Source organism: Strigops habroptila, chromosome 5, assembly GCF_004027225.2.
Source record: "Strigops habroptila isolate Jane chromosome 5, bStrHab1.2.pri, whole genome shotgun sequence".
Taxonomy (NCBI): Eukaryota; Metazoa; Chordata; class Aves; order Psittaciformes; family Psittacidae; genus Strigops; species Strigops habroptila.
This window is the reverse complement of record NC_044281.2, coordinates 36,940,597-36,968,332: the sequence shown is the minus strand read 5'-3', so window position 1 is coordinate 36,968,332 and position 27,736 is coordinate 36,940,597. Positions and strand designations below refer to the sequence as shown.

Here is a 27,736-nt window from a genome sequence, read left to right as displayed (position 1 = left end):
CTGGAAGTGGGGGGCCAGGTTGGACAGGGCTTTGAACAAGCTGGTCGAGTGGAAGGTGTCCCTGCCCATGGCAGGAGGTTAGAACTAGATGATCTTTAAGGTCCCTTCCAACCTAAATCAGTCTCTGACTCCATGATACTGTAAAAAAAATTATACTCCAACTGTTTAGTCAAACTATGCTACTCACCTTTACCCAACATATAAACACTTTCAAAACCTTCTAACAGAACATGAACTTGTAAAATAATATTTTATTTTTTTTGGAAAATGTACAGGTTTGACCAGCAGTTAAGATCTATATATTATACAGTGAGGCAGACTACAGTTTTGAATGCGACAGCCATATTCTGGAATAAAGACTTAGGTCTTACAGTTGAAATGGAGATACAAGAAAGAAAGGAAACGGTAAGTTTTATTTTCCTTGTGGGTTTTTGGGGTGGGTTAGGGTTTTTTGTGGGTTTTTTGTTTGTTTTTTTTTTTTTTTAAGTGAACAGCATCTTGTTTATGACCAAAGTAGTAGTGAGAAAAAAAAACTGAACGACAGATTTTTCCAAGTGGTACAAACACACAGGAACAGCCTATTTTAATGTAATATAAAATACTGCAGTCCCATTTTTATCAGTTCTAGATTGTTAAAATTAACGATCAAATGCTCTGTCAAAACTTCTTTTCTGGCCTCTGCTTCTGAATCTGTTTCTACCAGAGCCACCCCGCCGCCCGTTTCTGGAGCTGGAGAAGCTTCGGCCATTTCCTCCACCTCCTCCTCCTCCTCCTCGCTGTGATTCTACTAACTCAGGTAATTCAGTCGCCACGCACAAACGCCATTGTTTTGAATCTTCCCATTTTGCCTATTGAAATAAAGTCACACATAGCAAGTTAAAATCTAGGAATGCAAATACAGGGTATTTCATAATTATTAAATTTGCTCAATTGAAAAGGTAAAAATGTGAGCTAATATAGGGGATTTAAGTTTCTAACTAAAGTGGTCAATGCTGGTTTCAGAATTTTAAGCTTAAGAGCTACAGCTGTCTGAGAAGCTGACAGAGAAGAACTTTTCTGACTAAAGAACAGAACTGAAACTCACCTTAGAGCTTTACAGAACAACCTCATCAGTAAACTCCCCACCTTCCATTTATTAAGAATACCACTTTAATTATTACTGAACACAAACCCGCACCCTGCCTTGAATTCCCTCCTAATCCAGAACCAAACATTGCTTTCGGAGACAACAAATGCTAGGGCATATGGGTATAGAGATACATTAAGGGAGAAAAGAAATATATGAAGTTTGGAAGAAGGAATTTTGTCATGGAATACTAACTCTGCCAAGCAAAAAACCAGGAGTTCACTTTTATTTGGAGAGAATTCTAGGTGAAAAGAAGGGGGGGCAGGGAATAGAAAAAAAAGAGGATTTTATGGAGTAACAAAACTTGCTGCCTACAAAGATTAATCCAGCAGCAGTAACAAGGGGTGGATTTGTTCACACCACCACACTTCCCAGTGCAAAAGTTTCAAGCAACAGATTTTTGGGGACAAGGGTATTCTTTAGGAGAGGAACTCTATATGCTTTTTCCATTCTTCAATTCCTTCAAAGGTATCCTTTTTGCCACTAGGAAAGGCAGGATACAGGTTGCTTTATGTTTTCTGGCCAGCCAGTTTCATCTACAGTCTGCTGTAACCAGAAATTTCAATGAATGTACCTCTATTTCCTTTTGGTCTGCTGCAGGAATATCAAAGCACACACCCTAAAAAGAAAGAATAATTTTAATGGATATAGGTCTAACTTTTTAATTGACTGAAAACAAACCAAATGAAACAAAAAGCAAAAAAACACAAACAAAAAACCACAACCCAGAGCCTACAAGTCTGCGTACTAGAACAGTTTTACATTTCAAAATGCTTTTTAACAGAAACTTAATATATTTCAAAATCTTTGAACACTGAGACTGTTGCATCAATATTTCTCAAGACACCTCTACTTCCTTTTCCTCAAATACACACATTTTTCTTTCCTCTGCATAGCCAGTACTTCAATTTCACATTTTCTTGCTTTTTAACAATAAGGTTATAACCCTTTTCATCTTAATCTGTGGTCTCCTGGCTTCTGCATTGCCCGTTTTGTAAATTCTTTCAAATCAGAAGTTTAATTCACACTTTAAAATGCTATTCTTTGTCCAAATAAGCAATCTGGATATAAAGAATTACAAATCTGATGTAAGAAAAACCATTCTTAGATAGTGCTCCATATATCAAATACAGAACAGTGCTGTGAGTAAAGAGACAGAGTAAATGGATGGAGCAAATCAGCAATAATGCCTAACAACTCTCGAAAGCAGGACATATAAATTCCTTGTCCTCTGTGTCACCACAAATAATCTTGGACTATCTGATCACACATTTTCATGTTTCTGAAAATGCATACAAATTCCAAGACAAGAAGAGTGAAGTTGATCCATTTTGTTTAAAATAACCATCTCACAGTGAGCTTTGCTACAATTGTTGCAACATTGTTAAATATGCAACTCAAAAAGTAACTTTCTGATCTTCCAGTTTCAGGTACCAGAATTACAAGGCACATGCACTATCAAAACTGACCTAAGAAAGCCTGTTCTGTGTTCTGTCACTAAGGCAGTTAGCACAGTTCATACCTTTTACCTGTTGCGCTATCATATACTGCATTCTACTACCTCTTTAGCATGTCAGAGGAGCAGAGTCCTAAAATCCTGAGATACCCAAGCCCTAATAAAACAGACTGAGGCCCACCCTTCTACCAGTCATGTCCTTATCGACAAAGTGTGGTACAGGGGAAATTGTTGAGAAAAGGCTACAACCAGAAGAGCTCAGTAGCAGAGATACAAAAAACCTTACCATTTTTCCCTTGAGGAAACACATTCTGTTCACCTTCCTATCAACATCGTCACCTAACAGTTCTCGCAGTTTTCGCCAAGCATAGCTCATATTGTTTATTTCTTCCGAGCAGGTTAGTATCATTGTAACAAAGCCCTAAAGAGCAAAAAATGGGGCATGCTCCATTAAGTCAGAGGAATATACTTCAGCACATCTATCAGACGCAAGAAACCTGCTAATTTAATTAATAATAATTAACTTAATAATTCAGTATATTAACTTTTCAAGTAGATACTGTTACAGGAGAGCAAGTATATTTATAGCCACTATATTCTTGCTTTTAACTATACTAGTAGTGACTAGTGGCCTAAGTACAGTTCTCATAAATAAAATCATGACGAGACATAATTCTCTATTTAAACAACATAGAGGCATATTTTTTGGTTTTTGGATTTAAGACAAATGTTAATCCATACACCCTTACCGCATCCGAGTTCAGCAGGGAGCGCTGTTCAATGGAAGTAGCGCCTGAAATATGAGCTAGAGCTGCAGCCAGAGCATTAACTGGTCCCTTTTCTTCTATTAGAAACCGAGCAGATTCTTTGAAATACTCAATAGCAGTTTGAGGAACAGAATCCAGACACCTAAATTAAAAAAAAAAAAAAAAAAAAAAAAAAAAAGAAAAAGAAAAATAAATGAAAGAAATATATATACACACACACACACACACACACACACACATATTTACTAGGCTTTGGAACAGAAGAAAAACCCCAGTCTAAGGTTTTAAGAGTGATCGAAGAGTTCAGAGAGACAGCAAAGAGCAACTTCCTAGTCCTTCTGAACTAGGAAGGCAGTAAGACACGACAGAGCTTGAGTCCTAGAACACACCTGATGGCATCTTTGCTGGAAGCCTTGATTATATCAGTTGCAGTAGGAACACCAACACGCTTGAATGTAATGCCCTGAAATTTAAAAAGCCAAATACAGATGAAACTTGCAGACCATAAATAATTCAGTTCTAAAGAAAGAGTATTTAAATCTATCATTTTTGTTCTTCTTTTCAACATTTAACTCCCACCTTTTGCTAGTGAAAATTAAAAGGTTAAGTTTACAGGGAAATGGGTAACACTTAAAAGTCTTTTGTTTGTACCAGGTCAGTTTAAATGACCCAGTGACCTTAAACTGAAATAGATAGAGACCATTTGGGCAGATTACGTGGGGGGGGCAGAAGTCTACAAATTCTAAATTATTAATTTTAGTCTGATTTATTTGTATTTAAGTACAAGTTACACAGCCTTTCTAAATGTAAGTCTGAACTTTTTATGTGCTAAGAATAAACCATGTCATCCCAACTGAATACCCAATTGGCAAAAAAACCTGCTATATGGAAAAGCACACGAAGTGCAGAAACTATAGTTACAGTTCTTAGTAAAGCTACACATACATAAATCACTGATCAAACAGTAAGACAGGGTGAACACTGAATTCCTGCTGGCTTTTTCTCATTGCCACAGGTACATTCTTACTGGCATTTATTGAAAAAGTGGGCATAAAAATCCGCAGCACATTCGCTGCTCCACAGCAGCTGACCGTGTTATCGAAACCCTGCAAGGTAACTGAACCTCAACCAGTTGCTTTATAAGATGTATTCTGTAACTGAACTATTGAACAAAACATGAAGATTTTACACGCTACATTACATCTGAATACTCAGAAGGAAACTATACTTTACCGCTTTCTGTTCCACATATCTTAACTGATGTTCTTCCTTTCGCTGATAAAAACAGATACAGATCCCAGTCCGTCCAGCTCGACCTGTGCGTCCAGAGCGATGGATATAGGACTCCACATCCTTCAAAATAAATAGCCTTATGACTTATCTAATTTACTGTAGTTAAATCAATTAATTGCATTCACATAACTTTGTAAAAGCTATTACAGGTAAGCCTGAACAATACACAATTACTGCATCAGAGAATGAAATCAAAAAACATTGTTTCACTGAAGTCAATTGAATAAGCTTTTCCATAGCCCTCTAAAAATCACAATTTGAAAGCCAGAACCATGAGCATGAATCAAACATGCATCAACTAAGTCTTGTTTTGGCATCACCACAGAGAATATGAAAAAAACCCACCAAACCATTTTGAGTGTGTCTACCTCCATAACAATCCCACTCACCCCCCCGCACATCAACTTGATTATGGTTATTGAGATATTAATAGTGAATTCACTGAAAAATTCTCGTTTCTTTCATACCCTAACTTCAGCCAACGTTCTCACTGTTGGGGTCCCCTCCTCATCTATGTGAATTGTTCTTGCAAGACAAACAGTCTTTATCTACTTCCCACTGCTTCCAGACTTGTAATCACCACACATGGCATTGAAGGGAGAGGCTTTGAGCAGCCTCAAAAAAGGTATTTTAAGGAGACCATTTTTAAACATACTAGGCACTGATGCACTCTGAAAAAATCCTCTAAGAAACTTCTTCTATATACCAGGACATTTCTTACCCTTACCCTTAAATGCAACGATAAACTCTGTGTTGTGAATACCATCACCTGACTGCATACACTACTTGAAAACAAGAGTACAAATTATTACACCAACATAAGTGTAATACCCCCAACATAAGTGTAAAGACACCCAACATAACCATCTCCTACCTTTGGTGGCGAGCTTTGCACAACCAAGTCAACTTCAGGGATATCTAAGCCACGGGCAGCTACGTTGGTTGCAACCAGAACTTTAAATGTACCATTTCTAAAACCTTTCAGTGTGATCTCTCTTTGCTTCTGAGGAATGTCACCATGCAATGACTGGCAATCCTGAAAAACAGTATTATTACAGGACTATACTAAAATCCAAGACAGTGCTCCATTTTCATGGTCAGTTTTGGGTACAGTATCTGGTATTTGATGGATACTATATGGCAAGATACAGAACTGAATTAATAGTGTCTTAGAATATTTACTCAGTACTTCTTATTCATATACCTCAAAGACCTTTAACAAAGGTAGGAAAACAGAATCGCAACATCTGTCTTATCTCCACCTCTAATTACTGTGACCTATGAAAACAACTATGCCCTAACTTGCCATCCACACAATCTCTGCAAAGCTTAGCTGTTTCAAAATAACCATCAACAATTTTCTCAGGCCTTCTTAGTGTAATTTAGACATCTTTCCCGGAAGTGTTGAGTCTTAATCCCCCTTAATATATTAATCTCCCCTACTACCAATTAAAGGATTAAAATACAAGTGGTCATAAAAAAAAAAAAAAACCCCCACAAAAAAAACCACAAAAAAAAAAAACAAAAAAAAAAAAAACCAAAACCCCAAACTCACAAAAACTACAGCTTCCAGGACAATTTCATTTTAATCCAAACATTCTGAAAGTCCTATATTGCAGCAATAACAAGTATGAAGACCAAACATCCAAAAATTGGTTTCTCCTCCACTTGACGTTTCACAGTTTGCCTGCAGATGACTACCATGTTTTCCACATGTAAACACAGAATGATTTGAAAAAATACTAACTCAATAAATACTAACAGAATTCAAAAATTCTTTTTCAGTTTTGGATTAATGTCAGCTGCTAAATGGAACAGCCATATTCCTATTAGTATTAATAAGCTAAACCAGAAACATCTAAATAATTTCCTTTTCTTACGTGCCAAGATCAGAGTTCTGCATTGCCTATGCAAGACTTCATAACCTAACACCAACAGAATAAGGCTCCACACACAGGTTTAGCTGCTACTGAGGTCATCTAGGAGTATGGGAGAAACATTCCTGAAAACAGTTGTAGCAGATGAAAAAGCTCCTCCTTTCCCTGGGAACTGCTATAATGCTATACTGTTTTCTAGATGTAACTCATCTCCTCAATGAAAACACATACAGGAAAAGTAGTTGTTGTGATACCACCACCAAAACCAAGCATGCAGTGCTTGAGCGTCGCTACACATCATAAACATTGCACCACCTCACCAGTGAGTTATTTTCCACCAGTGCTAGTATGTGTCATACCACAAATCTCAGCAATACACTAAAGGTCATTCACAAGAGATGGCAGGTTGAATTCTTGCTGTGTATACATCTTTAAACTCTTCATAATAGCTAATAAACATCTTAATAAAAATACAAATGCAATGTCTGTTATATATAAACCCTCATCTGCCTCCCCCAACAACACTAATTAATGTCAGTGTCAGAGCTCAGTAACTGCTATTCCAGTACTATGACCTGTTATCCTAGTAGTTCTCTAAGTCTACCACTACTTTTTAATCCAAGACAGTCCTCTATACATAAAATTCACAACTGCTTCACTTAATGCCAGTGAGAACTCTTCCTTTAAGAAAAAAATCCCAGTATCTCTTAGCACAGCCTGGTCCTGAAGACTATAATGCTGTAAAACTTTCAACCAGTTTATTGAGGTTTTTTAAAAGATTCTTTTTTGCAGTTTTGAAACTACTTGACCACCTGCAAAAGCCTGCCTTACCCACTCTAGAAACTTCTCTTTAAAGCTTACTCAGCATAGATCTGGTATCAATGTAGCGTTGATGCATCTCTGACAGGTTTTACTACTTAATACAGATGATAAAATACCTGTTTGATCGAAGCATTCAGAGCCAGTTCATTTGCCTCTTTTTTGGTCTCACAAAAGACGATGGTCCTCCCATAGCTGCCACTGTAGACCTGAATGACATCTCCAATAACAGCAGCTCTCTGAGACCAGTGACACTCTATTGCCAAATGCTACAGAAAAGAATTCCAGTGTTTAGCTTACATAAAAACACAAGATTCTTTTTTAATACATTTAAAACTGAAAAATTCAGAAATACTAAAGTTATACAGTTTCCCGATGGGCAAAAAATGCTAACTCATGTTACTGGAACACGCAAAATCCATAAAGCTCTTATGTCCACCAGAATTAGTCTAACATTAAGCAAAATAATTACAGTAAGAGATAAAAACCCAAAGATGACAGTATACAAATCACTTTTTTACAGCAAGGAAAACAGGAAATGTTATTCCATTTCTCTGGAGAACAGCCAGGGTGCAAGATTTTGTCACAGTTCTATCAACCAAAGCTTTATGATGCTTTGGTCAGATGAAGTGAAACGAATAAATGCAGTGCGTTAAAAGCTTTTTTCCAAGCACAAGATGAACATTCTTTCAATCCCACTGATACAATTAGGTGTCCTGTTGATCTGTCAAAGTAACCGCTACGCAGGACTTAAGTGGAAACTATTATCAAGTGAAGATAACTAAATTCAGACTTCTAGCATTTATGTATTGTATTCCTTGTTATAGTATTTACTGCACAGCAAAGGCCTAGTGAGGTGAGATACCACAGGAAGTTTGAGAAAATCTCCTATATACAGAATAGCAGGATTTGACTGTGAAGTCCCTGGCAATTTAAAAGAGTCAGGCTGATGTTAATGCGTTCCTTTGGCTTCCAACTAGGATAAATTCAGATACCGCTTTTCTCTGAAAACCAACAAAACTCGTAACTGAATCCTCTGAGATGTCTATATGATTATCGGACGCTGTGAGAAGAGAGACAGATCCTAAACCAAGAAACAGCTTGACTAGCTATAAGGTGCCATATGCTTAAAAATAATTCTCAAGCCAGCTTTCAACATCATTCCAACAATGTACGTTAGGATGGGATTACCATTTGTAGCACAAAGGAAAAGGGAGAAGGCCTGAAAACATTTCACATTAGATAGATTACTCACTTCTACTGTTGTAGCAGCTTTTTGAGTTCTTTTCCCAATAAGGTCAATCTGTTCATATCTAGACTTCATGTATTTCTTAGCTACATCATACACCCAATGTGGGCAAGTTGCAGAAAACAGTAGTGTCTGAGGATTGTCTTCAGAATCTTAAAACACAGAACAATGTTTCACAAACTTCATGTGTTTCATATTACAGAAGTATACAAGTTTTTTACACGGGTTATTAAAAATATGAGGTTAAATATCAGTGTATATAAAATACAGAAGGCAATTCTGATTTTTAAATGTACGCATTACTAACATCTGGAGAAAAATAAAATACTCTAGAAAGTCTGAATATTACCAAGATAGAGAAAAAAGTTACTATGACCAAAAATCCAGTCTATTTTCAAACCGTGAAAAGTGTAAAAATCTTCTAATTCCTTTTAGCTGGAAGAAGTCCAAATACAACTTATAGATAGGTGTCAAAGAAAGTTACATACAGATCCCTAGGCACTGCATTTTAAGCTTTGCGAAGGTCCTATGAATGACTACCGCTTTCACAACACTTCCTCATGTACTGCGTTCACAGTATATTTCTTATTATACACAGTATTCGGTCATTTCTTAACAGACACCTTCAGAAAAATATACCTGAATTTACTATTACTAATATTTCCTACTATTTGTTTAACTACTGAGATTACCTTTCTTGTATGCAACGCGTAAAATGTCTTCCACTTGCTCAGCAAATCCCATGTCCAGCATCTGGTCCACTTCATCAAGTACAACATGTTTCACCTTGGTAAGGTCCAGCTTGCCATTCTGAAGATGGTCTTTGATTCGACCAGGTGTCCCAACCAAAATGTCAATGCCACTTCTCATGAGATCAACTGATAAACAGGAAAGAGCAGAAGAGGAGTTCCCAGTGAACTAGGGAGCACTCTCGACATTCGAAACACATGGCATATAAGTAATAATGAAACAGCTTCTTGAACCACTCCTAAGTACTCCTTACAAATGCAAGCGAGAACAAATTATGAAAAGCAGGAGAAAATTTGAGGGAGACAAGAAACAAGAACAAACTGGTAAGGTAGAAGTTGTACTGCTCTATTTGAAGGAAAGATTCCCCATCTCTCTTCCCTCTCCCTGTGATTTAAATAAACTGGCAAACAAAGAGCCTCTTTTAACATACTTTGGGAATAATTAGCTCTTCCCAAATTGTCTACCTTAACTGGAAATTTTAAAAGACACAAAACAAACACAAAAACCTAAAACTAAACCACCCCACTCCATGATTTTGACTATCCACATTATCGAAATCACCTCCTTGCCTGAAGTTCTGCATGGAAAAAAAACCAACCCTAATGTCTCAAGATACATTATGATGGAAGAGCTTAGTTCTCATTCCTGCTCTCATATGCCTTGTTTACAACCATAACCACCAAGAAAGCAAATTATGCTGTCACAATAAAGAATTTCTTCTCCACTTTATAAATCCTCCAGATATCCTGTCTCACAGCTCTAAGACTAAGAATTTTTTAAAGAAAAAAAGTGCTTAATAAGAGCCTAAACCCAAATACTTTACATACACACAGCATAATCTTTTCCACTTTAAAGTACATGAGTAGACAAAGAACACCAAGAATGTAATTGAGAGCTATGATTATTTCTCACCATAAGAAGAGATAGTCTGAGCTACTGAATTCCCCACAAATACTTTCCAGTTCTTGAGTTAAAAAGTGTGTGTTTGAAAGGGCTCAACGGCATGTCTCAAATATGTCAGTCAATCAACATTTCAATTATTAGGGATAAGTGTCACTTACTTTGTCCATTGTATGGAGTTCCTCCATAAAAACAAGCTACTGTTAGCTTTTTTGTGATGTCCTTGAAATCTTTGGCAACCTGGTTTGCCAACTCTCTTGTTGGGCAAAGAACTAGTACCTAGACAGAATGCAAACAGATGTTCTCTTAGCATGGCTTCTGCAAGAAACCATGAGATTGTTAATCATCAATTTAGGTCTGACCATTTACATCAGTAAAAAAAAAAAAAAAAAAAAAAAAGTATCTGGTTTAAATAGTTATCTAAGCAAAGATTAGAGAAACACACTGCCTAAATCTCTTGTGACATCATTAATCTCCTTCACATACTCATTTAGGACAGGCTGACTTTTTAAATTAGACAGGTACTTAAATCTTATTCAACTTTAGTTCTTAAACAGATCAGCTACAAGCGTGCTTCTACATAAGCATATGCTGTTTGAGTACAAGACTGAAGAATCTGGGTAATAAGCTTTTTACACATGTTCAGTAATGCTTCACAGTCCTGCAAGAAGGTGTAAGAAAGCCATAAATTGTCTCAGCTTCTCTATGATTCAGGGAAACATATGTTCAGTCTGCCAAGCTGGCGTTCAGTATGGTTCTGGAGCCTGTGCTCATATCCCTATAGAAATAACCAAGGAACCATCCTCTCTTCCAATATATAGGCTTCACCACAGATGTTTTAACTAATTTAGTTTAACATGTGATTGCAGTACTGCTCTCAAACCCAGCTTCAGTGGCTTTACAAATGGAATCTTGAAATCCTTATCTTGTTACTTCTTTCAACATTGAAACCCATGACAAAAAAAGAAAGTAGAAGTGTACTATGGTCAAGTGAGGCCTGAAAACTGTTTTATTTTAAGACTTGCGACTCCCTCAAAGAAAGCTTTCCCTTCTCTGCAAGATTGTGCCAAATCTAGAGCCAGCATTCTCAGTCAGAGAGCCAACATGATGGGCAGATGCAAACAGAACGACTAGTACTAGTTTTGGAATGAGTTTCAGTTAGGCGATGAGATGTGTGACAAGATGAAATAAACCTACAAAACATTTCCGCTATTGAGGATACAGTAAGCTTTGGCCTATCTAGTTTTGGAAGGCATCATAAGAATTTGGTGAAAAAAAACCACACATGGTATTCCCTAGCAGAATGCAAACAGCTCATAATAATCTGTATTCTCTGGAGCAGAAGCTTCAATATCTGGTGGTGGTCTTAGTGAAAACTAAGTCCTATTTTTACAACCTCCCACTATCTACATGTTTAAACAAACTATGTAGACAGCTTTCATCAACCAGAAAAAGTCACTAATCCATTACTAGTTTGGGAGAAAAACAAGCATCCAGTAACCACGGGACCTGAACAGATAAGGTGATCGAACAAAATTAAATAGGGACATGTTTAAAACTTGTAGGTTCGGTCTCCTTGTAAGCAGAAAAAGGAACTGACAAGTGGACAGAGCTATTGTACTCTTTACTCTTGAACTGATGGTAAGAGGCAACACATGATGCAGGCAAAGCCCAACGAACACAGCTTTCAAATAATCTTTAATGTAGGTTGCCCTATACCTTCAGAAACTTTAAGAACTTCTCCAGTGGGTTAAAAATCTGAATCACTTGGACATAAGACAAGGCAAAATTACCATTCTAAGCAGTTACCTTTGGTGAACGGCCTCTTCTTCTTTCCTGTGAGTCTCCCTGAAGCTTTTCAATTAAAGGAATAGCAAAAGAGAACGTTTTCCCTGTTCCAGTTCGTGCTTGAGCAATTACGTCTTTGCCAGAATATACCGGGTTGAAGGTCTTCACTTGCACAGGAAACAGGTAGGTCACTCCTCGAGCTGTGAAAATTTCAACAGACTTCCTTAATACAATCGTTTTACAAGTGTTCTGTCATGCTCTTCAGAGAAAGTTACCCCAATCAGAACTTCCATCAACTCTAAAGTAAGCCAGGACCATATCATCACCTCCGCCGACCTACTGAATCACAGAGGTCATCTGTAAAGGGTGCCCCAGGACTGTCCATTTTATTCTCCCACTTCATATCACTAGGCATAATGCTAGCTGGGACAGATGACGTTACTAGCCTTTAATAAAAGTCTTTAAGTGCTCTGGCTTTATTTATGTAATACTCCCCACCTATCTATAAAAATCTCTTTCAAATAAAACGTGAAAAGCACTTCTGTTCATCTCTTAATTCACACTAAGTCATGCACAAACTACTGCCAAAGATTCTAAATATAACCGGTTTTCCTTTACTCACATTGAAATAACTTTTAATTGAAAAATTTTCACACAGAATAATTTTTTTTTTTGAGCTTATATAATTCAAAATTCTACTGTAAAGGCTGAATCAGGCAATACCACAAACAGAAAAGTCTGCTCAAAACATATATATAGTAGGCAATCAATACGCCTTCTGTAGAGCTTCTGTGCTTGCATACACACAAGCAGAGCACATCTCAAAGCTCATTGATTATGTTGAACAGAAAAACACATGACAAGAGATAATTTACTTTCTGTGGTGACAGCATGCCAAGAAATTTACCTTGAAGAAGCTGCACAGTCCCTTTGGAAATAGAAAAATTGGAGAAAGCACCCTCTTTCTGTTCTTCCGTCATCTCCTGTTAGATAAAAAAATAAATCAGATAACATTCCATGTGAATATCATATGACCATTAGAAAATCCAAGGTAATGGCATAGGCACTGGTGTCACACCAAGGGTCAAATTTTCAGTGACAGTGTCACAGCTGCAGCTAAAGAGCTTTCTGTTTTACTATCATATTTCAAAGTTAGACAAAAGTGATCTGTAATTTAAGAGTATTTCATACCTAATGGCATATCCCTGTAAATGGAAAACACTCAAATTAAAACTCTGAAAACTCTTAAATTAAATTTTAAGATTCTATTTTAAATAATTACCAATGGCCTAACAGAATATGCAACAATCAGGCTTGATATCCAGCCTATTTCCTACTTCCCAATTAATACATGACAGTGATTTACAGATACACAAACTGATCCCCAAAGGATAACATTACAAGGTAAAGCAAACACACCTACTATTACCTGGTAATGGATGACTTCCATATAAATTCTAACAGCACAGTGATTAAAATGCTAAGCATGAGAAAAGAATGCTAACCCTGGAGGCCACGGATGCTTTGAGAAGCATCAACTGGAACAACAGACAAAAGCAAAAGGCCGCAGAACATACAGGTACAAAGAATTTTCAAAACAAATTCTAGGTACAACAAGATGTTTCCCTTCAAAAAACAAAAAAAATGTGCTTCATGTCAAGCAATTTTAAAGGAACCTAAACCAAATAGACATAGTTAGACAAAATAAAAACATTCTTACAGAAAGGCTTAAAAAGACTTATAAAACCGTTACAGCACCATATTTTATTACATTAAAGATCATCTTATCACATTAACATCTGCTATTTAATAAGATGATACGTAACACCATATTAATACATACCTTTTCTTTTTCCATTAGCTAAAACCAAATAATTCTTATTTCACTAGAGAAGTAGTCATAATACTGAAAAGAAGTCAATTAAACTATACTTGTGGCAATTGCAATCATATCTAATGATGCTGAATCATATCAAAGCACCATCTCACTGCAACTTGTCCATGTGCCAACAGCTACTACAAGTCAGACTGTTGAAGTGACAAAACCATGGTGTGCTGATCTAGAACTTCAGGACTTTCATCATTTAAAATTTTTGCAAACAGTCACAGAAGGGACAGTTCAAGTATCTTTCAAACCCGAAAATTTACAGGAGTGCTTCAACTGATTGGGAGAAAAAAGGGAAAAATAACCTGTTCTAAGTTTAAACTTGTTGAAACACAGGAGTTGAAAGCTAAATATATCACCATAACTAAATCAATCATTAGTTTTACCTGATCTGGCTCACTGTCACCATCACCACTTGATGTTTCACTTGAATTACTGTGCCGTTTTTTGTGGCTGGATTTACTGTTTAAGGAAGATAATTTCGCATTCTCTGGGCTTTCTTCTCTTGTATGACCGTTTTGTTTCACTCCGCTCCTTGACTTCTTGAGTTTTGGGGGATCAATGTCATCCTCCGACTGCTCACTTTCATCCATCTGAGCCTTTCTCCTCCGAGATTTGTCATGGCGTTTAGATTTCTTCTCTTTTTTCTCCTTCTGGCAAGGCACAGAACAACACAGCAGTAAATAAAAACACATGCACATTATCCAAGCGACTCGAAACAGAGAAGACGTTGGAAAAGAGTTAAAACTACAAGTCTATGCTCGAGTTATGGACGGGGCGGGGCTCGTATAAAGCCACAGATCCCTCCCTGCCGCGGCGCAGGTGCCGCCAGGAGGCATTTTACTGACCACGAGACACCCGGGCCTCCGTTTTCAGGACTGTTTCCCGCTCAAAAGCGCACCCGAAAGCGTTCCTCGGGCCGCTGCGCGACGAGGGCAGCTACACGCCTGTTCCAGCAGACCCACCACCCCCGGCGGGGAGGTCCCGACACGAGGCGAGGGCCACGGCCAAGCACCACAGGCCGTGCAGCCGTCCCAGGAAGCCCCACCGCCGCCGCCGCGCACATGGCCGCTCCGCCGGCCGGCCCGGCGCGCCCCGCGGCCGCACCGCGCAGACCCGCCCCGGCCCGCACCACCGCGGGAACGCGACCGAGGCAAGACCCGCCCGACACGAGTCCCAGCGTGCAGGCGAGGCGGCGCGGCCCGGCCAGGCCGTACCCGGCCGCGGAAGGCCTCGGAACTCTCCCTGGTACCTTGCGCCGCCGCCGGTTGCTCTCTATGGCTGACTCGCTCTCCATAGGGCACTCGGGATCCGACTCGGTCCCGCTGCTGGCGCTAAACCGGGCAGCTTCAGGCATCTCCACTCTCCGGCAGCCGCGCCACGCTGCCGCCGCCGACCGCCGTGTGACAGAAAGAGAACCCACCCACTGCCCCGGCAACGCGGGGCGGGGCCACGCCGGTCAACCGCCGCCCGGCGGCCAATAGCCCGACGCCCCCGACGCCAGACTACAACGCCCAGCATGCCTCGGGGCTTCCCCCGCACCGGACTTCAAGACCCACCGTGCTCTGCGCCCGCGAGGCGGTGGAGCTCGCTGCGGGTGTGCGCCGTACGCTGTGAGGTGGCCGCCATGAGGGCCTCGGCCCGGCGGTGTGCGCGGCCACCCGCGGCTGCCCGGGGGGACTCGCGCTCTGCCGAGCGCCCCATGCGCGGGTAAGCTCCTGGCAGGAGTGTTTTTAAGAAGCGGAAACGCTGCGGGCAGGTTGTGGCAGCGTGAGATGCTGAAGGAGGAGAGCTTCTGGAGAAGGGGGGAAATAGCGGTACCGGCGTGACTGAAACCGAGTGAGAGCGAGCTCTGCGGGGCTCGGCTCTGCTCAGCACCGCCCCAGCCAGCACAAACGCAGTTTATTCCACTTAACAGCCAGATGCACCTTCTTTAAAAGAACTCTCCAATAGCTTTGAAAACTGTTAACTACGACTTTAGTCTTCTGTCTCCATAACTCCTGGTTTTCAGTGCTGAAAGAGCCTAACATAGTCAATAACTGTATGACCAAACATCTTTCTAAGATTTAAAAGGACCGCGAGCCTCTGTGAAACCACCACAGTCTGTTCTTAGCTACAGGAATAAATCGGGATTAAGATGTCAAAATCAGTCTTCTAAACTAAAAGCTGTAAAGTGATATTGACGGGTGTCAGGATGTTGATTCCTTGAGAGAAGGAAAGCAGTGGTCAGGAGCAGATGAGCGTGCAGGCCCACAGCAGGTTTTCTTTCAAAGCAATGCCACTGACTTTACTGCTGTCTCCTGTACCAACATTTTCATTCCTAAAGACTAAATCCTTCTTGCCAGATACAAACACCAGGTAGATTCAGGAGGACAGCTAAGATTTCTTCAGGACACAGTGAGAGAACCTCAGGATTCAAGGAACTTTTGTAGTAACAAGGTGTGTACCAATCTAGTTCATTTGCTTTGTTTTCTGAACAGGAAAGAGGGAGTGTGGTGGTATTTCTGTGGCACAAGTAAGAAACACTTTCAAGAATTACACTGTAAAACAGTCCTATCAAACTGATACAGTTCCTATTAGAGCAACACATAGCCTTTCCAGGTTAATAGTGTGATCTGAATGAAATATATTAGTTCTCATTTTTATTATCACAGGAATGCAAAAACTGATTAAAGATGACAGCAACAGAAATACACATTAACTCTCTAAATACTATGGTTAAAAGTTTTAACAGCTTTGATTTAGAGACAGCTTCACAGATATGACTAATGGCATTTACAGTATGGTTACAGTGTTACAAAGGGAAAGTTTACACAGCTTATTAAAAAAATAATCGAATATTCATGACTAGAGTTAGCCGAAGCAAGGATTTTTGTTGCAATTATCTTTCTGCTTTGTCCTCCTCTTTGCATTAGTATTTATGCTTTTAGAATTTGGCAGGAAGCTTCATCTTCTTTTCAGTTCATCTAAAATAACAGAATTATTAGACATCAGACTTCACATTCTAAAAATAAACTGAGTTGGCTTAACTTCTGCTACCACAGATGGCATCCATATGAACAATCAAAATGACCGTTTGAAATACATTTTGCTAAAGAACATCCATCAGATTTCAAGTGTTCACATCCAATTAATACACTAGAAGTGTGCCTGAAAGAGTTCACGGTCAAAAGCTGCTTAAGGAGAAAAAAAAACCCAGGCAGCAGAATTTCCTTAAAAACTGTAGTATGCGATTTGTTCCCTCATATACTTGCTGCTCAAGGGGACAGTAGATGTGTTATGAGAACACAAAAGGTTTAATTACATTTAAAGTCCTTAAAATCTTAAAAATATGTGATGTTATTAAAAAAATTAATATAATTTTTCCCTCACAGCATTTAGTTAACAGTTGTGTAGGTCTTTTCCACATGCAACAATTGTTTCATACCAGTTTGTTTTCCATTGGGAGATTTTTCAGGTATAGTTACAGGCAAAATGTATCCTATGAAAGGAAGCAGAAGCTTCTAGCTCAAGTGATGGGCACATTCTCCTGTCTGTTGTGAGCAAGTTGGATGGTATTTTGTCCTTTAAATTTTGATTGAACATCTCTGTAAAGCACTTTTTATTCTTCATCTACATGACAATATCCATAATTTCATATGGCAAGATCAGTGCGAGCTGAACCTGCCTGCTAACAGGACTTTAGCAATCATGTTTTACAGTGAGTTTATTAATCATCATGTTTCTTAACATTTCTGCACTTGGCCATCTCCCTCTGCAAGGCAGAGCTCATACTATTTTCTTGCCTCATAAAAGCAATTCCAAAATATAAACAGCATTTGTATTGCTGATTTAGGAAGAATCTATATGTAAAAAGACATGGTAAAACTATACATTTTGAGTATTCTGGGACATAACACTGAAGTTTTTAAAGATAAGAATTTTGTTGTTGAGGAGGGGGGATTATGACTTACAGCAATACTTCTGCCAAAATCTGAATGTTAATTTGAAGATAAAACATCTAACATAGTTACATGTGTTTTTTTACCTTGGTGAGTCAATTCCACTGTCTCCTGTTATGCTGTGGTTTTCTGTCCGTTCTGAGTGTGTCTGTCCTGATATCACAGTACATGCATTCTTAAACAACAGATCTTTTTTTCCCGGAGGGTTTTTGATTTCTTTGATCTGTGAGCCCAAAGCACAACATGCCGCCGCTTCACCCATCTCATAGGTGAAGTTCTGCAAAGTGTCAGCGTCTGAGCCAGTCTTAACAGTGTGTCTGGAATCTGCTACAGCTGAAGCCTTTGCACATTCAGCAAGGCCAGTTTCTTCTTCCTTTCTGTGACCTATCGGAAGAACCTGACTGCACAAACAACTTTCTTCCATAAAATCTGGTTTTGGATACTCTTTTGAGCCATCTATTGATTTTGCAGAAGTAGCACTTTCCTCATATCCATGGTCTCCAGAGTGATGTTTAGTTACAGTTGTGTCATACTGGATGGGATAAGTATTAACCTTACAGTTTTTTAGGGTCATAGCTGTCCCCAGCTTTTGTGCAGCTTTGATCCAGTCTCTTCTATCTGAAAAAGCATGGCCAGGAGGCAGGTGGCATGGTTCCTTGCCTTCAGGATTGTCATCCAGATGTAATGTGTTGCAGGTGTCACTATCATGTGCTTTTTCGTACAGAAGATGGCAGTTATCAATAAATCCATCACTTCCCAGCTTCATTGATCCAGGATGGCTTGCACAATCATATTTAAACATAAGTTCACTCTTTTTACCAGTCTTTTGTCTGTATTTCACACCTTTTTTTTTTACCGGGTTAACGTTGGCTGTGTAATTTGAAAGATGGACATTTTGAAATTCATTTGCTAATAACTCACATACAGTGTCAGCTTTGCATCTGCAGTGCTCATCTTTCAGGTGTAATGAAAATTTTGTGTCACCTTTGCACTCACCGTTTTCTTCAGTGTAGGAGTGAAGGGATGTTTTATTATCCCCAGAATTTTTTACTGTTCTTCTGTAGATGTTTTTTTCCAAAATATTACTCTCCAGGAAGTATTTATTTGTATTATCTCTTTGCAGAGTACTGCCTTGTGGATGACTAAAGTTTTCACCTAAACTGTCTTTCTTTAGTTGGAGGGAAGACTTATTAGTTTGTGGTGTGCTTTGCTTAGCTTTGTCAGCCTGTGTCTTTGTAGCCAGCTGTTCAGTTTCATAGTCAAAGGTTTTTGAGGAATCCAAAGACCGTGGCCTTTGTAGAGCCCTTTCTTGTTTTCGAGTTCTGGACTTCAGCTGACTGTTCATAGTACCTTTGTGCCCTTTTGTGCAATAGTTGCGTCTCCATGACAGACCCTGAAAAGGGTTTTTAATTTGTTTTTTATATAGGACATGGGATGCCACTGCTACGTTAGATGGCTGCTGGTTTCCAATAGGCAGCAAAAGGTTGTCTTCCAGTTTCTGATTTTGGGATGTTAGCTCCTGTATGTGAGATGTCCTGTTTCTTCTGCTAATTTGCTTCTCTTTCTTTGATTTTGTTTTCCTGGTGTGTTTTGCTGTTTTATTTTGTGTCTTTTGAATACAATCCTTTGCAAGATGGTTTAGCCTGACTATCGACACTTCAGCTGAGGTACTCTTACTGATACAATTTTTCTGCTCCTCAAACTTCTGCGTTAATATTGTGTGTTTAATCAAATTATCAACTGTAAGAGCAGGGTTAATACGCTTGATGATTTCGTGTTCAACATCACGTGGAATATTATCTAGGTCATCTTCATCCCTGACTGGCCACTCCTCGGGAGGAAACTGGGCTGAAAAAGTGGAGTACTCCTCCTTATGTTTTTCTTTTTTAGAAGCACTTCTCCAGAAAAGGCTAAGGCCGAACCTTTTGCTTTTCATTTTCTGTCTCACAGATGTCAGTGATTTGATGGTGTCCCAGAAATGGTTTTCACCAGATGTGGAGATCCCTTGAGTTTGGATTGAAGGCTTCAATTCACTGCAGCTTTTCTTATATCCTCCATTACATTCATAGTTAATTAGCTGAATATGTCTTTTTTCATAGAGCATATTCTGGCCAGGGAAACAATGGCAGGATCTGTAACAGGATACCATAGGAATGTTTTCTTTCACTAGGTCTGCACAGAGCCCAATATTTACCAGGTAAGTGATGGAAGGCGATGAACAGCAACAACTGTCCTCCAGTGGGACTCTTCTATTGTCTTCCTTGGCATCATTTGTGATAAAGTATGTGTTGGGAGTCACAATGAAGTATCCTTCTCCCGTATGATAGATTTTTCTTGCTTTGATTAGAGCACCAAGGATATTATATAAGATATTGTGGGAGGGGACTGCAATGCCTGCAACAAAGATACAGATATTTCAAGTCATAAGTGAGTTTTCAAATAAAATGGGAGCTGGCCAAAAAATAACTTACTTACAACAGATCTGAAAGGAACTAAACAAGAAATACCCAATGTATTTGGTTCACAGGATTCCAAAAGAAGCTTGAAACTGACCTGGCAATTGACGTTTGAGTAGGGCATACTTAAATTCATGAAAGTGTCCAGAATCACCAAACAAAAGGCAGGATTTTTTTTTTTTTTTTTTAAATACATCACTACTTTGCTGAGCTTCCAGAGCCAGCAATTGTTGTTGTACCCTGCAGAACAGGGACAGACCCGCTCTGCAGCAGTGTCTACCCGTGGAGGGCAGCAAGGGCTGCCCGAAATCTCGGAGCCAGTACAGACTGCAGCTTCTCGGCCAGCCAGATGAGGGCAGCACAGAAACATCATCCAGCCGAGGGCTCTCGTAGGTGCAGTCCTGCCGGTGTCCTCCCAAGGACTGATCTGTAAAGCCCTTTTTAACTCTGCCGCGGTCATTCCTCACTGATCAGGCAAAGTCACCTGAGGAGGAAGGTAGAGGCCAGCTGCATTTCTGGTTGTCACTGCAGCACCGCTGTGATGGAGCTTAGGATGTTCTCCTTTGAATGAGCAAGAATGCTCTCTTTGCGTCTGTGAAAACATAGCAAGAAATATGCTCTCTCCCTACAAACTTCGAGTGTGCTGCTTCTGGCTGATCTAAAAATGCTAGCTTGTGGTTGTCTCAGTGCACATATGGACTACATCATGTACCTGGCAGGGTTCTGAGGCACTTTATGGGGTTGCATTAAAATTTTTCCCACTACTGAAAATGTGTACCAGATCAACCTGTATGTAATGTGTGCAGAGCTATAAGATTAAGAAGATTCAAAAGAGGAAGCTCAGTATTAAACAAAGCAACCTCCTGCAGAGGGCCATAATGAGCCTCACATGCACACACACACACACTTCAACATTGCAGATCTAAGGGAAATTGAACATTTTTCAGATTGAAAACACAGCATTTAAGGGAAGGTGCTGCTACCCCATCAGAAAATAATTACATTTAGTGTAAGTAATTTGATCTCAGGAAGGGACTGGAATTTGAAACAAGAACCTGAATTTGAGGCTGGTTGGGCTTTTTTGATAGCAAATACCAGATGTAAACTCCTACCCAGTCCCTTTGCTGCTAAAGTCAGCTGTGTTCCCATCTCTTAAAGCAGGACTCAAAGTCTTTGTGATCTGACGCACAGTCTGTTTTGTGCTGCTCCATATACAGCACATAATACCTCATTTATGCTTTTCCACCCTCTAGAAAGGGCATACTCTCAACATGCTACTGCACTCAGTTTCCTCTTATTCTCAAAGATGATTTATTAAAATCTGTAAAAAGGATTACTTTCAAGACAATGTTAGTGATGCTCATGCATGTATTCTACCAGTTGCCTGTTAATTTACATTATTTCATATTGTCAGCTTTTTCAGTGATCACTTGCCCAATATCATTCAATATATTCAATCTTGATGATACAGTCACTTTTAAAAGGAAGGAGAAATGAACACATCACCTGGATAATTTTTCACTAGCTGGTCCACTAAAGTTTCCTGCGTAACCATCACAAGATCTGCATTCATGTCTGATATGGTACGGCATATTCCTTCTGCCAGAGAAATGGAGTGTGACTGCGAGAGAGGATTCATGAGAACAGGGGTCACATCACCTGAAGAAGGAGGGGGAAAAAGAGTATATTGTTTGGATGGAATAGTGTTTCATTTTTTCCTATTAACTGTGACAGATTTTCACTGAAAATTTCTTATATTGCCTCAGAACAAGCACCTTATCCTCAGCTAATTTTCTTTGGGAAATTACTCAGAAATACTTAAAAGAGAAGGGAAATGGTACTAGCATTTTTCGATTGCCTTTGCAATGAAGGAAACGGAAGGATACCTTAAGCATCTTTGTTTGGTAAATTCTAGCTTAAAGCATCATTTAGCTTAATAAACAGGGAACTGAGAGAGATGTGTCTGATGACTGCTGACTTTTTAGCTGATGGTTTACATATAAAACCATACAGAGTCTGTATTTTCCAAGTAGCTAATGAAAAATGTAAATATCCAGTAATCTAAGTACAAAATCTTGTCACCGAATCAGAATGCAGAGGGTGAGGGGGGAAGAATAGCAGCAGGCTTTGTCCCTTTCTTGAACAGAAATGGTAAAAATTCCAAATTTTGGACTGCACTCTAGAACTAGAGATTATCTACTAGACTGGACAGAGGCCAAAACCTCTTGTTAAAATTGCATGCATTTTTTAGGCTACATCATCATCTCTCCTGGTGAGGCACAGTAATATCGTCCCTGTTCTGCATGATGAAAGCAGAAGCTCGGATGGGCTGAGAGGGTGGCCCAGTTCCCCAGTAACTGCACCCCAGCCCAGAGGGCTGAAAAGGGTCTTAGTCTTTCTCCTCAACTCCCTCGTCCATAAATCACGAAAAGATAAACACTGCCCTTCTCCCCTTTGCAAGATGGCAAGGCCAGTAAGAGCAAGCCCGGCAAGAACCTCTTGCATAGTTCCAGCAAATGATGTAGGAAAACCTGAAATAAGTATTTTCCCTGAAAGCTGATGACAAAGCACAAAGCAGGGACTCACCTGAAGCCTGCACATACAGTAAGACATTGACCGCATACAACTTCTCGGGCTGAAAAAAGAATAAAAGCTTTCTTCAGGTTTTTTAATGGACCGATGGTTTGTTCCTACTGCCTGGTGGTGGTCTGTGCTTCCCTGGTCTGTGTTGCACAGAAAGCCCTCAGCTGCCAGTGGAGGCAGAAGGCAGCAGGGACTCCTGGTTACTTCACAAGGCAAAAACTAGTGTTAAATGCTAACGGTAATTTTTGTGCAAGTACGACATTTTAGATTAAGTGATATTCAGGTGTAACTAAACTGCTATTGGATGGTCTGGTGGATGATTCTGTAACCCGATATTTATCCTTGAGGCAGAAAACGACACCACAAACATTTATCTGGGTAAATGAACTAAGCAACAGCACTTTGAAGAGCTTAAATTGCTCTTGACCTTTGTTTTACAACTGCTGCTATGTTCAACAAAAAGCACTCAGAAAAAGTCGTGGCATACAGTTCCCTCAGTGACGTTGCTAGGATACTCCTAGCAGGTGCACAAACCATTGCAAGCTTTCTTCTTGTGTGGGAAAAGATCATCAGCATCCTGTAGTAACTCTTGTTAATAGTTTGCTGTCTAAAGTTTCTGTTGTAGACACACCATGCTGTTGCCAGTTTTACCGTTTGTTCCTGCAGAGCACCAAACTGCTACAACACCAACTGTAATCAAAATGCATTTATTATTATTATTACCATCATCATCTTGCTATCACTCTCTGCATCTGTCTTGCAGCCTCAAATCCCATGTCTCCATTCAGGAAGGCCCTTTCAGAATAATATTTGAAACAAAGCATTAAGCAAAAGCCAGCTTGATAATGGAAAATAACCCACCTCACTAAAATGATGTTCAAAGCAAGTCTATTTAAAATGATTGTTGCAGATCAACAGTGCCAGCACACACATGTGCTAAAAACATGAATATTAGATATCATTCCTTCCTGACTTTAACATAAAATCTAAAATAGTAATGAATTCTAGAATTAGATCATTGGCAACATTGACAAGCCATGTGAGAAAAGGCCCAGGCAGCACCCTACAAGTGTCTCTCAATTTGTTATTAGAAACTTTGTTGATTTACTTTCCATAGCTAAATAACTGTTGCAGTCATGCTTCAGATGTTCCCCCAGGTTTGATGTAGATACACAAAAGCTGCATCCCTTAGATTTGCACAGGGAACAGTCTTAAGGATTTGTGCAAGCTATGACTCAAGAGGTCTGATGCAAAATCACCAAAATGCCATGTTCGTTAAAGTTCTTCAGTATCTGTCCCTTTACAGCTCAAAAAAGACTGCAAAATTCCCTGCCCTATTCAACGTAAATCATTTTGTGAGAATCATCTTTCTGGTTTCTTCATAGCTTTTATGAAGGCATTGCTTATGCCTATGGGTAAGGTTCCTGTCAGCAGTCAAGGAACTCAGCCTAATCCTCTTGATCGTTTAAATACAGCACAGTTCCCATTTCATGCTCCGCAGCTCTTGCAGAATCATGTTTACTGACGCCAATCTAGGCAGCTTGCCAATACTCATGTATTATTATCCTTCAGTTTGGTTTACCTATTCAAACTCTGCTCATTACCTGGGCACCTGAAATCCAAGAATACCCTTTTAGAGCATGTATCAGCCACAGTGTGGGGAAGTCATCTGTAATATGAGCGTCGGATAACAAAACAGCCCACAGAAAAGCCTCTGGGTATTACTGGCTAGCACAGTGATTTTTTGTTCTCTCTGTAATGTGAGCTTTACCTTTTTTTCACTGAGTTATTTAACAATTGCAGAATTTTTGCATCTTCTGGCTCTAAGAAAATTTACATAGGAGACAAGTTTTATCTGGGTAAAAACCAGGCTAGTCCTGGGGAAGTGAACAGAGAGGCATTTTGTTACATTAGTGCTCAATTTACTTCTTAAAATACTGAGTAAAAAAATTATATAACAATAAAAGAGTAATAATAAATTCATACCAAGAAAAAAAAAATCAAGAATAATCTCCCTTATATAATTCCACTTACATCTGCTGAGACAGAGAAGACACAGCATGTGGAAACAGAAGATTGACTTTTCTGTTTTGTAGCTGAAAAGATCTATCTTGGAATTGCTTTGTATGCTTTATTAAGTTGAACATAAAAAAGATCCCCCAAAAAAGGATCCTGTGCCTCTTTGCATGAGAGCTCTGGAATGTTTGTTGAACTTCACTTTGTGCAGAAATGCACCAGGAAACCCATAAGCAAGCGTACTTCTGCTAGAACTGCAAGACTTCGGTTTTTGTATAGACTAGAGCACATCGTGGTCATATTTTTTAGCAAAAATTACATTTTATAATTAAAGACATAGTTTTCAGGAATAAAAATAGAAGTATTCTTAATAAGAATATTATAGAAAGTTGGGAACTGTAGCAAACCCTTTTCAAACATTAATGAATATTTTACAAGATGTTTCCTTATTAATACAAATTCTATATACATCGTAAAGATAGAGTTAAGATAATTTTCAATTTTAAGTTTATAAGAGGGAAATTCTATTTTGGCATAAATATTGTGTACTAGATCCTGTTTTCAGAAATACTTACTGAAGCAAAGAGTAAAGAGTGCAGTTAAAATTATCAAATCTTGTAACATGCTTAATCTGTTACTGAAACAAACAAAAGCTCTCAGGACCAGCAGACAAGTTTCTGTCGTTTGATTATTTTGTACAGCTCTCAAAGAAAACCAAAAACAATTAAGTATCCCTTAGGGTCACAGATACTTCTTTAGTTGACATTAAAGAAGAAGCTACAAACACATCAAAATGTCAGGTATCTATACCTGCTGACTCCTGCAAGAGCAGACAATCCCAGATCAGATATTAGGCAAACGATGTCCTCCATTTGGACTCAATTGCTGTTTTTTTACAAACAAGATAATGCCATACAGCTTGGAAAAAAACAAACAGAAAACCACACACAAAACCAAAACAAAACACTTCTGCTTTCCCAACAACACCCAAAAGTCTAGTCCCAACAGCAAGTGCTATGAACTTTTAAAAATATGACCTATTAATGGTTTCTGAGGCTCCCAGCCAAGAGCCATTAAATCCTTACTCTAATCTCAGGGCTAATAGCAACCCACAACCATCCTTTCTCTCACCAGCAATTAAAAAAACCACAAAAAACAAGCAAAACAAAAACAAAAACCAAATGAACAAAAAAATTTAACCAAACCACAAGCAGGTATGGTGAAAACAAAGCAGGATTCAAGAAGACAAGAGCTCTCTCCTGCAATCTTGGTTCAAGCCCCTAGACAGGAACAAGTTACACAGCAGACACCAACATGTTCTGTGAGGTACGGTTCTCCTTAAGCCAAGCACAGTGGGAAAGTTTTTGCCATTGAAATGTGTAGCTCTAATCTTCAGAGACATCAACCCCTTCAATGCTTCCTGAGGCCACTGACATATCCACTTTAATACGCCAAGAATATCTTGGGAGCACGTTCCAAGCTCCAAAGGCACTGATCGAACACATCAGCAAGCATGCTCATGTTTTCATATAGATAGCTTCAAATAGATTGGTTAAAAGAAAACAGCACTTCTGCTTGCTTGAAGACTACCAGGCAAGTTGTCCAGTGGAGATCTGTGTTTCACCTGCAACAGCTGGTAAAACAGCCAACAAGCAAACCCACATAAACACATCTGCCTTTGGGGCATTCCTGCTGTTCACTGCATAACTGGCAGAGAAATTGAACTCTTTGCAACAGCACTCAAGATAATTATTTTTCATATACTTTAGCATGCTGATAGCTTTTAAGGCAATTCACATATGGCATTGAACATAACCAGCACAGCTGATAGCAAGGAAAATCATCTTTAACCATTTCAGCATTGAGTGTGAGGCTCGATCATAAAAACCAGATTGATTCAAAAGTTTTATTACAGGGAGATAGAAATAACACAAAATGAAACAGTCCCGGGCAAGTTGCAAAACCGTCAGGCCCACGGAGCCAAACAATATAACAGGAATAAACAAGTGACTGGCAACATCTGGTGCCTTTAGCTATCTGCAGGTGCTACCATCCACTGCTATGGGAATTTGACACAAGCACATCTTTTCCACTTGGCCTGGTCCAAAAAAGACCCTTTGCAACCCTGGCACTTCTCCACTGAAACAGCTCTGCCTTTTCCTTGCTCCCAGAACTGCCCTCTCTTCTGCAATAAATCTCAGACCATCCAAATAGCTCTTTAATGTCAAAACCTTTGTTTTAAGCAGAAAGCGTTACCAGGTGTTGGTTAGGTACTTAACTACACAGTGAAAGACTTACTATAAAAACATCATACAGTTGCTCAGCTAAAGATGAGCAACTCCAGCTGTTGAAATATTCCCAGTGCTGACTCCTTTGCCTGGAAATGTGCTATCACACAAAAGGCAATCCCAAAATGTATATACAATATAAAGCTACATTAATGGGAGTAAGATATACCTACATTCAGGTCTCCCCTTCCCAGAATGGACCAAAATTTAGTTCATTGCACGCTTCCTGGCTTAAGTTTGCGTTTACCCCAGCCAAGGAAAGTCACACGCTAGTCTTTCAGAGGAACAGCACCTACAGAGCTATTCAAAAGAGAACATACCCCCCTGCAGAGAGTTTCCAGCAAACCATGAATCAGGGAACACATGACAGCTCTTATGTCCAATTCACTCCCAGGCAACTCTTGTGCAAATCCTACCCACCACAGAAGAAGCTATCAGAGAGCTTGGTGCAGTTGTAGCTTCCCTCAGACTCAAACCCCTGGCTTGTAGGGAAGACAGGAGCCACCATCACACACTGAGGTGGAACAAAGCAGGCCTCAGAT

The 27,736-nt window shown here is 39.4% G+C and overlaps 2 protein-coding genes and 1 long non-coding RNA gene across 3 annotated transcripts; 1 reads left to right on the top strand and 2 right to left on the bottom strand.

Annotated features, from left to right (window-relative positions):
- Nucleotides 1-231: 231 nt before the first annotated feature.
- LOC115608175 (nucleolar RNA helicase 2-like) lies at nt 232-15,346 on the bottom strand. Its single transcript, XM_030486541.1, has 15 exons — nt 15,163-15,346; nt 14,297-14,563; nt 12,933-13,008; nt 12,047-12,225; nt 10,399-10,516; nt 9,280-9,465; nt 8,594-8,739; nt 7,458-7,607; nt 5,517-5,678; nt 4,583-4,702; nt 3,739-3,812; nt 3,332-3,491; nt 2,869-3,003; nt 1,701-1,745; nt 232-848 (listed from the first exon to the last, which is right to left on the bottom strand). Exons 1-15 carry the CDS (start codon nt 15,265-15,267, stop codon nt 639-641), a joined length of 2,133 nt encoding a protein of 710 aa, XP_030342401.1. The 5' UTR covers nt 15,268-15,346; the 3' UTR covers nt 232-638.
- Nucleotides 704-4,853, top strand: LOC115608182. The gene is made up of 2 exons (XR_003991475.1): nt 704-796; nt 4,638-4,853. It is a non-coding gene; the product is annotated as an uncharacterized LOC115608182 (long non-coding RNA).
- Nucleotides 15,347-16,565: 1,219 nt separating the features above from the next.
- On the bottom strand, nt 16,566-23,617 carry STOX1 (storkhead box 1). Its single transcript, XM_030486539.1, has 4 exons — nt 22,894-23,617; nt 21,814-21,966; nt 17,938-20,245; nt 16,566-16,876 (listed from the first exon to the last, which is right to left on the bottom strand). The coding sequence occupies exons 2-4, from the start codon at nt 21,944-21,946 to the stop codon at nt 16,873-16,875; spliced, it is 2,445 nt and encodes an 814-aa protein (XP_030342399.1). The 5' UTR covers nt 21,947-21,966; nt 22,894-23,617; the 3' UTR covers nt 16,566-16,872.
- Between the last annotated feature and the right edge of the window lie 4,119 nt (nt 23,618-27,736).

Coding starts and splice junctions, on each gene's coding strand:
- LOC115608175 (XM_030486541.1), bottom strand. CDS start 15,267: ATGCCTGAAGCTGCCCGGTTTAGCGCCAGCAGCGGGACCGAGTCGGAT. Junction 9,466..10,398: donor AACTCCATACAATGGACAAA/GTAAGTGACACT, acceptor CCTGTTTATCAG/TTGATCTCATGAGAAGTGGC. Junction 7,608..8,593: donor AAGCTGCTACAACAGTAGAA/GTGAGTAATCTA, acceptor TCTTTTCTGTAG/CATTTGGCAATAGAGTGTCA.
- STOX1 (XM_030486539.1), bottom strand. CDS start 21,946: ATGAATCCTCTCTCGCAGTCACACTCCATTTCTCTGGCAGAAGGAATA. Junction 20,246..21,813: donor GCTAGTGAAAAATTATCCAG/GTGATGTGTTCA, acceptor TCTTTGTTGCAG/GCATTGCAGTCCCCTCCCAC.